This window comes from Lepidochelys kempii, chromosome 3, assembly GCF_965140265.1.
Source record: "Lepidochelys kempii isolate rLepKem1 chromosome 3, rLepKem1.hap2, whole genome shotgun sequence".
NCBI lineage: Eukaryota > Metazoa > Chordata > Testudines > Cheloniidae > Lepidochelys > Lepidochelys kempii.
In genome coordinates this window covers 172898352-172914050 of record NC_133258.1, presented here as the reverse complement: position 1 = coordinate 172914050, position 15699 = coordinate 172898352, and the positions used below count along the sequence as shown (strand labels likewise).

Below are 15699 nucleotides of genomic sequence, written 5' to 3'. Positions count from 1 at the left end.
GGTGTGTGTGTACTTATAACAGGCAATATGTGAGCAAACTCACAACTCTTAAAGTTAAACTTCAAATTAAAGGAAGATTTTTGAGCGCTCCCTTCGGCACTGAATTATCAATATAAATATGTTAGCTATAGATAGGTGGAATAAATGTTCTTGCCCTTTGCCATGTAAAATCTCCCCTGCATTCAGATTTTGGGGGGGGGGAATGAAAGAGAGATGCAACATTATATTAGCTTGGTTTTTTAGATGTGAGGAAAAATAATATATGGATATTCATTTGTGATAGACGATAGGGAAAGTAGTGCTGAAAAGAACCTAAAGATGACAGTGAATAGTAAATTTAGCTGAGTTTTCAATGTTTCCTAGCAGTAAAAATTTATCAGGATGTATCAAATAAAGGTGGATATAGATAGAGTACAACATCTCATACCAGAGTGGAGACAATGGTTCCATTCTCCACAGTAGTCAGATGTGGCATACCACATACGCTTCTGGGCAGCTATCTCCATACCAGAAAAGTATTGACAAATTTAACAGAATTTGGGGAAGAGGCAAAACATATTGAGAAGTTGAAAGGATGGACTTTGAGGGAGATTAAAGGTTAAATAACAACATGGAAGAGAAAGAGGTGGGTGAGTATTATAACTGCCTATTTGAAGGGTGTAAATGCCAAAGGGGGAAAGGAATTATGTAGGGTGGCCCAAGGGGTTATAACTAGTCGAAGGGAAATAAAAAATGAACATTGGGGAGAACAACTTATTGCTGACATTAAATATTCTACGGACTAGTCTTCCAAAGAAAGTGAGGAATGCCCCATTGTTTGAGTCATATAAAACTAGAGTGGACAAATGGTTGAATATGCTGCAGACAACTGTCTGGATTACAAGAGTGAGTAGCAGATTTCCACAATTTCATTAACTATGCCCATTACAAATTAGACACGTTTTTATTTTGTGTGCTGATAAAGCTAAAAGCAAGTTCAAGCTTTTTATTTTAATATTTTCCTATAGTGAAATAAATGCAAAGTTACCCTTTTTCAAGAAGAGGGCATGCTGCAAGGATTGAGGAAAAAACAAGACGTAGGAGGACTGCAAATATAAAGAGCATTGGGACACGTTGTGTCAATAGACCATACAATAAAATATCTTTGAAAGTGGAGGACGGTTTGGGGTAATGTTTTGCTTACATCAAAAGTTGTATAGCCGTGTTAGGTTTTTGCTTAGCATCATTTAGCCACTTTCTTGAAGCTTATTTTTAAAAATACTTAGCTGTGCTTTTTATTTTCGCTTTTTATAGAGCGCTTCAGTACCACATCAACAGTTACTTACAAAATACAGTATGCAAGGTTCCCTTTGCTAGTAGAGAATATTTTCAGTTTTCACATTGACCCAGTATAAAAAGGCTCAATAAATGAGCTAAATACAAGATAATTTTTTGGTTCCCTTGAGGTGGGTAATGGTGTTCCCCAGGAAAAGTTGAAAATACTAATTTAAAATATTTGTCAGAATTTTGTCTTTAAGGTATATTATTCCACTCGAAATTTTTTTTGAGTGCACCTTTAAATTCAATTTTTGACTGTACATTTAGCAGCATTACACCATTCTCCTGAATATGACCTCAAGTTTCAAAATGAAAACTCCATTATTTGATATCTGAGCTAAATAAACACTTTAATCCATTTTCAGCTGCCCGTACTTGTGCAGAATTGTACCTAACTCAATAAGAAGTTTGATTGATTTCAGTGGGGCTACTTGAGGAATAAGGTACTGCTCAGTGTGAGAATAAGTGGTAGAATCTGTCCCTTAGTAGAAGAAGAGCTGGAGTCAGCCAGATGTGGGGAGGAGAACAGAAGCTGTGGCTCTTTCCACTCCCTCTCCATCCTCTCAGGCTTTTACTAGCTCAGTCATATGAATTAGGGCAGCGGTTCTCAGACTTTTGTACTGGAGACCCCTTTTACATAGCAAGCCTCTGAGTGCAACCCCCCCTTATACATTAAAAACACTTCTTAATATATTTAACACCAATATAAATGCTGGAGGCAAAGCAGGGTTTGGGGTGGAGGTTGACAGCTCACAACCCCCCCATGTAATAACCTCGTGACCCCCTGAGGGGTCCTGACCCCCCAATTTCAGAACCCCTGAATTAGGGAGAGAGCTGAAGCTGGACATCCAGTGTCTGAACCCAGGAGCTTAAGGGCCCTATAAGATCAGGCATAGAAATGGTCAGAGGTGTCTTACAGGTCTCAGCTATGTGGGACCAAAGAACAATTTTGTCTAGGGGGTATGTTTTTTTTTTTAAAAAAGGGGAGGGTATTTAAAACTTGTTTTAGACATAACTTTCACTGTTGCAGAATCTCCATTTAGGACACAGGGTTATTTCTTCAGTAGGTGCTGCCATTTTAACACCGTTTCCAAGAGGGTTTGATTCTCCAAAGTAGTGCTTGGATTACCGATATGTGCTACATACCGATATGTGCTATTACCGATATGTGGGGGGAAGCGGCGCACTTTCGGAATAGTGTAAAGCAGCAAGTCCTAAACTTAATAGAGAGAGCTTTTTTTAATGGATTAAAAACTGGTTCAGTGAATCTTCTACGGCAGATTGTCCATATGTTGATTAGTTTCCTGTTTAACATTAATACTTAATAAAAATAATGTTTTATTATTTATTATGATTTCCCCCTTACACTCCCCAGTAATTAGAAATAATGGTTAGGATATATTTTGAAGTGTGCTGGAATTTTTGTTTAATAACATTCATCCTGCTTCGCTTGGGACAGTTAAAACCCACCAGACTTCTGCTGAAGAATGAGACTTGCCAGGATTAAGTCTGATTGACTTCTATGCATTGTTTGTACACAATATATTATGAAGATTATATATATAAATTGTGTCTCAAGGTCTGTTTATGGACCAGTCCTGAGGCAAGGGAGTGGAATGGTCTAGCATGCTTTTGGGCACATCAAAATAATTAACAGAAATATCAATAACTTGCTATATTTCACTGAGTTTGATTGCATTGTAAATGTGCATTCTGTCTTAAATAAAACATGCATTCAAATTTGTTGTATTTTAAATACATTAATTTTAAATTAGAACATCAGCCTATTTTGAATAGTGAAATTATATTTAAAATCTCAATTGAATATTTTTTTTAAAAAAACCATGCTCACTTTTTATTTTCTGAGCTTCAAGAAACCTCATTCTTCAACTACTTATGCAAGTGCTTAACTATGAGCATGTGAGCTACTCACATGTTTAAAGTTAAGTGAGTGTGTACTTTTTTGAGGATTGGGGATTAAAAACCATTACTAAAAAGGATTACTAAAAATGAAAGATCTTTAAATTAATTTGCTGATCACTTTATAGGCTGTCTGACTTTTGCATTTTTCTCAATTTAGGAAGTTAAAACCAACTAACCTATTTTTCACTTGTATTTATAGTAAGTTTTTGGTAATTCATTTTGACATTCTCAGGAATATCAAAAATAGTAAGAGGAATCTTACGTAGTAAAGGGATTTTTTTTTTTAAAAAAAAAAAGGTGTTTGGGGAATTTAGCAAAATGAAGACATTTTCTTGGCTTTTTTTTTTTTTTTTAACTAGGTTCTTATAGCTTAAATTTGGGCAAAATTTGACATGACATCATCCTTCTAAATGTTTTTTGCATGGTCTCTTAACAAAAGTTATCCATTTAAGAAACTCAGTCAGAAAACTAAGAGCATAATGATTTCTTAATTAACAAATGTTGCTTACACATGATATGTAAAATACTGATACACAAGTATCTTTATGAAGAACATGTTCACTGTAAAAGAGTTCATTTGGGACAACGCAATAAAATGACTTTTTTGTATTAGCCAGTTTCCATCTTACTAAACACACATCGTTGCACTGTGTATGTCTTGACTTTTGTCTGGTTTTATGCCCATTGGTTAGGTTTGAGAGATAAAAGGCTGAACAGCCCTGATATCCTTGTGGTGTCCAAAGAAATTTTAAAGGCAGCCATAAGATGCAGATATGCTGGTCTTAATATATATTCTTTTGATTTACACATTTTAAAGTGTTATGTGAGATGACGGTATCTTGTAACTTCATATTGAGAAAACATTAATATACTAATTAATAAAGCTGTTTGTCATGGAACAAAACTTAAACACATATAAAACTGTGGACTTCTTTTGTGATGATAAATTAGTGGTTTTCTGGTTTTTGCTGTGCAGATATTGACTTGACTGTGAAAGCTTTTAAAGAAAACCAAAAGAAAATGAATAACCTTCATTTTCAGAAAAAAGGGGAAGATGAGGCATATTTTGGATTTTTAAAAACTGGGGCAGGGAGGGGGAAGTGGGAGAACTTCATGAAAGTTAGTGTTAATACCACTAATAGTGACCAAACATAGGGCAACAGATACTGTGGAAGCTTTCTCACACCTTTGCCAGTTAACCTTAATCTTTATCTGCAGCACCCTATTCTAATACTTACGCTTCCTCGTCTCTGCTCAAGAATTGTGCCAAACTGAGTGGTGGTTTTGTGACAGATGTCTACTAGGGATTTGGGAGAGCCCAATAAACTAATCCCCTCTGACCTAAGTAAGAATTTGAACCCAAGTCTCCTGCAGCTGGAGCTACATACCACACTGAATTATGTACTCTCTGTTGAAAACCGCTATTTCTTGTAATATTGACTTGAACTCTTACAATGGAACAGTCTTTCTGAAAAGTAACATTAGCTGGGCTCTATATTAACGTTTTCTACATCTTGCAAACATAAAATAGAAAGTTGGTGTCAAGATCTGAAAGGTATCAAGCAGGATTTACTGTAATTAATTTTTTGTTCATAATTTTGCAGATTCTCAGCCAAAATCAGACAGGGTTTTGTTTAAGGCAGACTTGAGCAGATGATGCGACTTTAATTTAGTGTGACTTGCCTGCATGTATTTTTAAGTGCTCAAAGGGAATTCACATTTGATTATTTGCACCATAGTGCACTGCATAAAATATTCATGGAAGTGTCACTTTTCCATAGGTGGCACTCCGGGGCAAAGACAGGGACTTTGGGAAACTTTACATTTTTAAAGTAACAAATACGAGAGGCAAGTTAAAAAAAAAACGTATGCTACTTGCAGCATCTGACAAATCATTTTTGCCAGCAAAAATTCCAATACCTGTATAGCTTGTGACATGAGTGGAGAGTTAGCTAACTAGGCCTGATATAATGAAACTCAGGAAGTTCTTGCAAATTTGAAAGAAAAGCCATTAAAGCATTGGAATGCCCTTGTTAGAATAAAGCTGTGTTTGCTAAAAATTTCAAAATTCAATGGCATAATATCAGTTTTTATTATTATTAATGTTTGTATAATACCAGCAGTATTTCTTTCTCTCTAGGAAAAAACAAACAAACAAAAAAACAGCTGATGTATTGGTGTAATAGCTGTGTGGTCAATTTTAAGAAAATGTTTAATGTTTCTTAAAATTTACTTTTTACTGTATGTAGCTTGTGTTGGTATTGATATATTTTCAAATAAATGTCTACGCTGAAAATTTAGGACTTGATCTTGTGAGGTGCTGAGAGCCTCATGCAAGTGCAGAGCGATTTCAGTGGGTTTTGAGGGAACTTGGCACCTTGTACATGGATAATGGGACCAATTTTGCAAACTAGGCCAAGGCACCCATTTTGCACATGTAAATATTTATTCAATCTTGTGCAAGGTTAGATGCCTGTTTTGAAAGCCTGGACCTTAGCAGTAGAGTGGGGGGGCGGGGGGGGGGGCGAGGACCAATGCTAAGTGTGTTTCTTAATACACGTTGATCACAAATGTCTTGAAGCTGGCTATATGCATTTATTTATGCGGGTCAAATTAGTTTCTATATTCAGCACATCAGATATATGGACATCTTCAATGTACAGTCTTAAAATTTGTATAATGAAGTAAAAATAATAAATTTAGACACAATTCTGGGCTGGCATCTCATCTCTAGGTATAGGTGCTAGTTCTTTAATTACAATCCCAATGCAGTATTTCATCTTCACTAAGCCAAAAATATGCTTTTCTGAAACCACAGACGCAGGATGAACGAAGAGTTTTCAGTCTTTGTTAGTTTACTGTGGAAGAAGATAAAGAATGGTTTATCTATTTTTGATTTCAGAATTAAGAACTTGATTATTGAAATGAAAAAAAAAATGCCCAGCTTCTATGCAGCAGGAACTAGAGAGGGGAAGAAATGTTCTGAATAAGCATGGAGATTAATGTTTATATCTTTCCTTTTATAAAAGAATTGAGCTTTTAGTTATCTGAAATTGTTCAGCATTCTGTACGCTTTGTAATATTGCTTCCTTAGGTACTATTGAGGTCCTTAAAGCAATGCATGAGCTGGGAGTGGAACCTGATGTGGAAACATACACAAACTATGTTTTGACAAATTTTGATGACATTCAGACTTTTCGTGCTCTGCTACAGGTGAGTTTAAATGAATAATTTTTTTATGTATTGCCATATTATGGCCCGATTCTGCAGCTGCTGTGTGTGTAAGACTCTCATTGACTCTGGGGCATGGTGTTCTGGGGCATGCAGTTGCCACACAAACAAGCTCATTAATTGTTCTATGGACTATTTTTTGAAAGTTATTTTCTATTGTTTGCCCACCTTTTCCCCTCCCCGTTCACCAAAGAGGATCTTAAAATCGCCATACCATGTGATGTTTTTCAATAATGCATTTTTCCATTTCTTGAAATAAAAGACTTTAAGTAATACCATGTAGCTGATTCAGTAGCTTTATTTTACTGTTTTCCAGTTATGCAAAAATCTCGGGTTCTAGTTCTTTTTCCCAGTAATTTTCTTTCCTACTGGTGGTGGTGCATGCTCGGCCTTTGTAGAGGGGTTGTACCTTTAGGGGTCAAGAGTGGCTCCTCTGGCCAGCTAATTAGTAGCACCGGTGGGCTTTTGTAAGCTTGTCATTCAGTCCTCTTGACAAGTAGAATTGTGTCAACAATTTGGGGCTCCAGAGTATTTGTAGAAAGGGGACATTGTTCAGCAGAGACATGGGGAGGACAGTGTTTAAAAATATTGCTGAGTATCAGGATTTTGTGTGTGTAGTGTAATGCTTTTTATCCATAGGAAAATGGCTGTCCATTTGAAACTGAAGGACTCTCTGTAGCGGAATTAAGACATGAAGCAATTTATGGAACATTGCAAAACGTTTTATCATTATGTAAGTATCTTCAATGTGTTTAGCAGATGTCTTTTTAACAGAGGCAGATATGGAGTACTTAAGTTGATGTGTATTTGTAAATATTCAGACATGGATTTTAAGGGTGATATAGATAGTGATTGGGGTTATTATGAAGTTTGTTCCGTATGGAGGAATTGTGGCATTTGTGGAAAGGATCTCAAGGATATCTTCTGAAGCTGCCAGTTTTTGGCAATGGGTTTTTACATTTGTTATAAACTGCTTTTTTTAATATGAACATGCCTCATGGACTTTGCATACATTTTTTTTATTCCTTCATATTACATTTATTAAAAAAAATATTAACGTGGTACAAAAATGGCAAAGTGATATTTAGGTTAATTTTAGGTCCTCCATAAGTCTCTTTTTGTCAATAGGAGCTGCAAGTGTACAACTAATGGGATAAGCAGGCCCTAGGTTTACAGTACTGCAAGTTAAGTTTTTTAAGGACCTGATTTTTGTCAGAAGACTTTGCAGTACTCAACAGGCCCTAATCCTGCAAAGATTCTCACACGCTCTCGCTCTTTCTCTCTCTCTTTATTAAATTAAAATCAGTGGCATGTGCTTAAATCTTCTCAGGATTGGCACCCAGATAGTTTTCTTTAGTTTGTCTAGCATAATTAAATATTTCACTAAAAACAGTTTTTTATTTAATCTAAGGTTTAGTACATTACTTAAAAGGGACGCAAGTAGGACAGAAATTTCTGATATGTTTTTAATTCAAATGGCAAATTTTAAAGCAAACATCCTCTGCAGTTTGCCTATACCCTGCAGCATTGTGCAACTATATGAAAACTTGAAAGTAAAATTCACTAGAAACTTAGGAGAAATAAAAATGGAACACAGTAGTCTGTTTTCATTGTCTAATGTAAAAAACCCATAAATAACAAAAACTGTAAATCAAAGACATAAAACGTTCAGGTTTCAAATCTAATTTGGTATTAATTATGTTTTTGACCAGTATCCTTGAAAAATTAAAGTTCAACACTGTTTTGTTTAACTTTATTTAATGTGTAATGCTTATATAGTTGCACCGTTGCTGACCTGATTATTTATGGTGGTACTTTAATATATGTACGTAATTATCTCATAAACAATTACTAATGCTCTAAAATTCACTCTGAATTCTGCCATCTTTTGTTTCTGTTACCCCAGTCAGTAACACCATGAAAATATAATACTTTCAGACAACAGAGTAGTAGTTAGAGCACTAGAGCACAGTAGCTAGAGCACGGTAGCTCTGCTAGAAATGAAACATTTTGTAAGGTTTCTGTTACTTGAAGAAGCAAAACTAAGTGTCCTTTATTTTTTTTTACTTTGGCTAGAGTGATCAGCTTTTGGTATAGCCAGTAACAGTGGCTTTGTATTGTCACTCTTGATGTAGTCTTACATAGGAGATTATTTAGCCAGAGACAAATACATTATATGAGCAAATATCTTTTGTAGTAGTACTCCATATAATAAGGTTTGTAATTGAAGAAAGCATGCAAATGTTTACCTTACAAACATTAATTTAAAAGCAAATTACTTTTGTAAAATTAATGCTGGTCCAGTGTTCACTAATGTCAGTTAATCTCGTCAGCACCCAAAAAATAATAAGGCACAGACAGTAAACAATATAAACTTGTTAATGCAGTTGTATAGGGAAAAAACTTTAAGATTGTCTCACCAGTGTAGTCAGTGGAGGTGAAGCATTAATGTTGGCTGCTATCAGGGTCTATTGATTCTGCTTCTTATCCCCTATAATGTATAGATTTCTGTTACTGACAAGATGAAAACTGTGAAGCATCAGTTGAGGAATCTGGGCTCATAAGGCAGCAGAGATGAGAGCTATTTTCCCCTTTATCATGCCATTCCATTCCACTTCATTGTCAGCTTCTTTTGATTTTCTCAGACTTGTTTGTTGCTAAGGAAACCGGGTTGCCGATTGTCAGCAGCAGCTGAGCATACTGAGGTGTTTTATGCTAGTCTTTTTATGAGTAGAAAGTTTAATATGCCATTGGAAAAATGTTTTGCTTGGGGATTTTGTAAAATCAACTGTAAAGGTTATCTTAAAAGCTAAACAAACATTTCAGATTTTGGATATTGTGTGTGTGTAATAATTTCTGCTCAGATCAGCATTCCTGTTTTCACATCTTCTACCTACCTATATCATATAGCCCTCCTAATGGTGGTTACCCTAGCCCTCATTGAACAGTTGTGATGCATTCAGCCTTTGCATGGGGTTAATTTCATTATAACGTCAACCATACACCATTTGAACAGGTTATTAAAAAAAGGCATATAAAACAGCATGTTTTGGAAAACAGGACTTGCTTCATATGAAGTCTAAATGCATCATTGCGGTTCAGTGATTGCAGGGGTGTTATGCTGGAGTGGGAACCAGCATTCTGGAAAGATTGAAATATAGGATTGCTCAGCTAAGGACTCAAAAAACAAGGGGTTATGAGGAATACATTAGAATTGTAAATGAGCTTTAAGGGATACCTAATTTCACAGTTTTCCTTGAGTTTTTCACCCCATATTGATAAAAGTAACAACACTTAAGATTGCTATAGCTGAATGTTATTAAAGCAAAAGTATTTTTCTATGTCACATTCTGTTGATTTATTTAGTTAATTGGATGGCACTTGAGAGATAATCAGTTTCACTGTTTTCCTGTATACTTATTTAGTTTCCCTTGTTTGTTGGTAATTTACTCAGGAACAATGGAAAGAGAAAATTTTTTAAAAACTAAGAAAATCTGATTGTAAAACCACCAAAATTTGGCAAGCATACTTTAGGACCTGAAACAATTTTTAACTTGTTTAAAATGTACTGACTTTCAAGCTGTTTCCCCTGAAGCTTATGTTCTCTTTTGTGACGAATGCCACAATCCTAAACTTTTTAAGCAGTTTTTTAATTTGTTGCATTTTTTAGGAAGAGTGCTAACTTCTATAACGCTTGGGCGTATCTCCCCTATATTATCTTGTGTACAGGACTAACATGTAAATTGTTAGCATTAATGAGATTTAACTGAGTTGAAATCTCACGGTCACTTATGGAAGAGTAGACCCCTTTTAAAAGATGGCAAATTCAAACAGAAATAATACCTTTTTCACATAAGATGTAATGAGACCACAGAACTCATTGCGCCAGGATACCGATGAGTCTGAAAACTTAACAAGATTCAAAAGGATGTTTATGGATAACAAGAATATCCAAAGTTGACAGATAACGGCCATAAGAAGAAAAAAATTGGATGGGGTCTTAAACATAATGCTTTTCAGGACTGAGGCCTTGTCTACACGACAGAAGTTTGTCAACACAAGTTATGCTGACAATCTAAAACAGTATAATGACATTGTGCATGTTCACACTACGCTGCTTGTGTTGGCAGAGCGTATTCACACTTGGTACTCTAGCATTGACAGTGAGAGCAGTGCACTGTGGGTAGCTATCCCACTGTGCTACTCATGGGGGTGGGCTCACCATCCCATGATGCAGTTCTTTCTGTCCCAGCATTCCATGGGCTTCCGACTGCTTTTCATGGCATTTTTCAACAGTCTCTGTTTACTGTGCGTCCACCATCTCTGTCTGAAAGGATGGATCCTACGTTGCTCTCTACTGCTGTGGTCACTGTTATACACATCTCGCGGATGGTCATGCTGTATATCATGAGCTCCCAATCTGAACAGGAATCAGAGTTGCCTGACCTGCTGTGTGCAGTGGAAAGAAACAACACCAGATTTCTTTTGGCATTCACTGAGCAGCTGAACATGGTGGAACATCACTTTTGGGTTCAGGGAACAAGCACTTAATGATGGGATTGCCTCGTTGTGCAGTCCTGGGATGATGAGCGGTGGCTGCAGAACTTTCAGATGAGGAAAGCCACCTTCCTGGAACTGTGTGCGGAGCTCGCCCCCAGCACTGTCGGTGCAATGACATCAAAATGAGAATTGTGCTCTCTGTGGAGAAGCGTGTGGCAATCACTGTGTGGAAGCTGGTGACTCCAGACTGCTACTGGTCGGTCGCGAATCAGTTTGGAGTCAGGAAGTCGACCATTGTGGGTTATGGTCATGCAAGTTTGCAGGGCCATTAATCGCATCCTGCTACGAAGGACTGAGAGTCTTGGCAATGTGCGTGAAATAGTGGATGGCTTTGTGGCAGTAGGATTTCATAACTACGGAGGGGTGATAGATGGCACTCATATTCCAATTTTGGCCCTGGATCGTCTTGTGACGGAGTACATCAATAGAAAGGGGTACTTCTCTAAGATATTGCAGGTGCTTGTGGAGCACGATGTGGTTTGGGAAGTTGCATGACACATGCATCTTCAGGAACACTGGCCAGTACAGAAAGCCCCAAGCAGAGACTTTGTTTCCAGACCAGAAGATTCCAGTGTGGGATGTTGCAATGCCCATAGTGATCCCTGGAGATCCAGCATTCCCCTTACTCCCATGGCTCATGAAGCCTTACACGGGAAATCTGGACAGCAGCAAGGAGCACTTCAACAATAGGCTGAGCAAGTGCAGAATGACCGTGGAATGTGCCTTTGGCAAATTAAAAGCATGCTGGTGCAGCCTTTATTGCATGTTAGATGTAAATGAGGAAAACATTCATAGTCATAGCAGCCTGCTGCACGCTCCATAATCTTTGTGAGGCTAAGGGTGAAAAGTTTCCCCACGGTGGACCATGGAGGTGGATCACCTGGCTGCAGAATTTGAGCAGCCAAATACCAGGGCTGTTAGAGGGGCACAACAAGGGGCTATTTGAATCATGGCGGTTTTGAGGCAACATTTTGATAATGAGCACCAGTAATATGTTTTTCTATACAGCACTCTGCCATGCTTTAACTTGCCACTTTGCATGAAAATTGTGATGATTCCTGACCGGGATTTGTAGTCGTCAAATGATCAAACTGCCACCATGTATTACTAACAGCAGCAACCACCACGTGTAGGAGACAAATAAAGACTGGTTACCTTTCAGAGATTTTGTTTTTGTTAAATACCAATTAACAATACACACAAAAGGCTTGATGGGAAAGGAGATAAGAGTGCAGGGCAGTGTAGGCTGTCATAGCTGTGTGTAAGTTCAGCTATCATTTTGGAAGCTGTCAGAAGGGGTGGAGTGAACTGGGTACTGAGATGTTCCGAAGAGTTGCAAGGAATATGTGGGTGGAGTTTTGGGAGGGCATGGAAAGCAGTTCTGTATTGGCTGTAGGGAGGGAGTTGGCGGGGGGAGGAAGCACGCATGTGTTCTGCCTGGAGCATGAGTAGGGACTTCAACATCTTTGTTTGCTCCTCCATCGCTTTTATCATCCGTTCCTGGCCCTTTACAATGTGCTTCTCACGCTCCTTTCTGTCCTGCCTTTCAATTTTAAAATTTTCCTTCAGGATCTCTCTGCTCCCTGCCTTTTTTTTTTTTTTTTTTCAGCCTCTGAGGATTGGAGAACCTCTCAGAACATGTTCTCCTTGCTCCACTATAGTCTCTTCCTTATCTGCCTACTGCAGGATTCTTACTATCGTAGTACAGTGGTTCTCAAACTTTTGTACTGGTGGCCTCTTTCACATAGGAGTGCGACCCCGCCCCCCAAATTAAAAACACTTTTTAATTTATTTAACACCATTATCAATGCTGGAGGCAAAGCGGGGTTTAGGGTGAAAGCTGACAGCTCGCAACCCCATCCCTGTAATAACCTCGCGACCCCCAGTTTGAGAACACCTGATCTCGTACTTGCCACTGCCAGGGACAGGATACTGGGCTAGATCGACCTTGCTTTTGGATTAAGTGTGTGGGAATTACTGTTTCTAATGGTGAGTTACAAAGATGATTAATATTTACTAGATAAGGAACAAATGTTACTTCCATTAGGTCCTATTCTAGTTGAGCAGATAACTTTTTTTTAAAAGAATAAATATTTAGAAGAATATCTATCTTTACAGTGTCTTCACCAAGTATGCCGTCTGTGGATTTGTTTCATTTTAAAGGCGGTCTCATTTTGGGCTTTAAAAGGTAAGTTTTCATAAAGTAAACTCTCCCCCACCCCCCGTAACTGGTCTAATCTCCCCTCCCGCACCCCACCCTTATGTAATTTTCCCCTGTGGTTAAGTCTGAAAACTTAAACTTAATAAAAATTGGTTTCCATCAACAGATCAAAAAGTCCAGAGCACTCCTGCCTCTCTCTCTACACCTACCTCCTTCAAAGTGACTAGATTGCTGTAACCCCCCACAGTCCCCAGCCTAGTAGCAATAACACTAGCTGTATGATGCTGGAAGGTGTAAAATTGACCTGAGACCATGACCAGGGCTATTTTATTTCTAGTCACTTTTTTGCATTTCTGCTGGTACTGTAATAGAAAATATAGGTGTGTAGGAGCAAAGGAAGGTTTACAGCCCTTTGTATCATTTACCTACTCTGGTGGGAGGAAGTCATGAGTTTTAAACTTGATGAAATTATGGCTTAATGTAATAGAAGAAAATTACTTATTTCTTTTCAAACTATTCAGAAAGTGAGCTAAAAATGCTAGGTGTCATCTTGTGTGCTATATTCGTGTCTGTGATTATTGAAGGCAGAACTGTTTGGCTGCTAGCCACAGTCATTTAGCTGGGAGGCAGCATTATCCAGTGGAGCACTGGAATGGGAGAAAGGAGACCAGGGTTCTTTTCCCAGTTCTTCCTTTGACTTACTGTGTGACTGCACAAGTCACTTATCCTCTGTGTGCCTTGTTCTCCCTCTCTGTAGTATGAGGATAATTATATTTGCTACATTAGTAAAATACTCTTAATTCTAGAAACTAAAAGCAGAATATGAGTGCTAAGTATTTATATGGTGTGCTGTAGAAATAAAATACTAGTTTTTGGTGTTCCTTCTCTTTTTTTTTTTTTTTTCCCAAGCAACTGTTTCAGGAAATGTTCTGTTGCTTTATTTTGTTCTGTCTTTGTACTCTGTGTTGGAAATAAGAAATTGCTTCAAAATCTTCAGATTTTATTTGAATTGAAGAGGAGGTTTGGTTCTTTGGGCTGGGTCAAGGACAAATTCATCCAATGGTAGATTGAACCATAGCTGGGTTTCTGGTTAGGTACCATTTGAGATGGAGCATGGAGCAAATGCTTTGTAAAAGGAGGCTTGATGTCTCAAAATAGGAGCTGTGTTATATGTTTGTGGTGTTGGGGTTTTTTTTGGGGGGGGGTGGAAGGGGTTGTCTGTCTTTTGAGACTGATATCTCAAGTTCAGGGGATCTGTTGCTTTTGTAAAAAGGCACCTAATCTCAAAATTGTGAGCAAACCTCTCCAAGTGTAAGACCTGGCTTTTGTGAAGGAAAGAATTCACTTCTAGTGGCCACTTACCCCTTCCTGAGAACCTGCTGCTTTGAAGGCAGTGACCATCAGCCTCATCACAAAATCTCTTGTGAAATAAGCTAGTAGTGTACTCCATCTCCTGTAGTATTGTAGTATTACCTTAAAAAGAAAAGGAGGACGTGTGGCACCTTAGAGACTAACAAATTTATTAGAGCACAAGCTTTCGTGAGCTACAGCTCACTAAGATGTAGCTCACGAAACCTTATGCTTTAATAAATTCGTTAGTCTCTAAGGTACCACAAGTACTCCTTTTCTCTTTACGGATATAGACCAGCACAGCTGCTACTCTGAAACCTGTAGTATTACCTTATCATTTATCTTAATTGTTCTCCAGTGTCTGTCCATTTGTAAGCTTTTTGAGTCAGGAATTTTGTGTTTGTAAAGCACTATGTAAATGATAATCCCAATAAATTACAGCAGAACCCTGTTTGTCTGATCTAATTGGGACTGGGGCCAGATCAGATCAGTAAAAATCTGGATAATGGGAAAGGGCAATGCTGCAATGCCATCTAGTGGCCACAGAAGAGATCACTGGCTTTTGGCCCTGGAGTCCTGGTTGTGCCTTTAATGTAGAGAGCTGGATAGCGGAGGGTCAGATAAATGGGGTTCTACTGTACTTTAAAATTTGTAATGTCAGAGCTTATATAGTGAAGACTTACAAGCACTGATGTGAGCTAGGTACGTTCTACTAAAGTGCCCCATACATACATGCATGCATGAAACACCATTACTATTCTGCTATGCTAGTCCTGGGGGTCTCCTGCTCCTGGACTGCCGCTCTTGGAAAAATGTGTGGAAACCTATTCATGTGGACAACCTTATGACGTTAGCCAAATTTGAACTCCTTCTCAAAACTTGAATATCTAATGTAACAAATTTTAAAACGCTATTACACCGAATACTGTATTCATGTTCAGAACCTGCTCTCTCTTTTTCTCCAAGAACCTTTTGCCAGTCTGTTCCCTATGCTAAACACGAGGCGAGCCCATCTCCAAGCAAACGACTCATTTTCCTATCCAGTTATCTCAACTACAACTTATATTTCTTAGTTGCTCTTACTTCCTTCCCCAGTTCCATCCTGACCTGCTGATGCTGATTCCTTGGTCAAGAGTTAGCATCATGGGGAAGTGGGT

At 38.0% G+C, this 15699-nt stretch overlaps 1 protein-coding gene across 4 annotated transcripts in view; it reads left to right on the top strand.

The window, feature by feature from the left end:
• LRPPRC (leucine rich pentatricopeptide repeat containing) overlaps positions 1-15699 on the top strand; it is a 168695-nt gene that overhangs the window by 33731 nt on the left and 119265 nt on the right. For all 4 annotated transcript variants that reach the window (XR_012158261.1, XM_073339084.1, XM_073339083.1 and 1 more), the window contains 3 exons: positions 6335-6453; positions 7111-7204; positions 13150-13219. Coding sequence is in view for 3 of the 4 variants with exons in the window: in XM_073339084.1 (XP_073195185.1) it covers positions 6335-6453; positions 7111-7204; positions 13150-13219 (283 nt within the window). In the remaining variant the exon portion in view is untranslated. The remainder of the gene's footprint in view (positions 1-6334; positions 6454-7110; positions 7205-13149; positions 13220-15699) is intronic.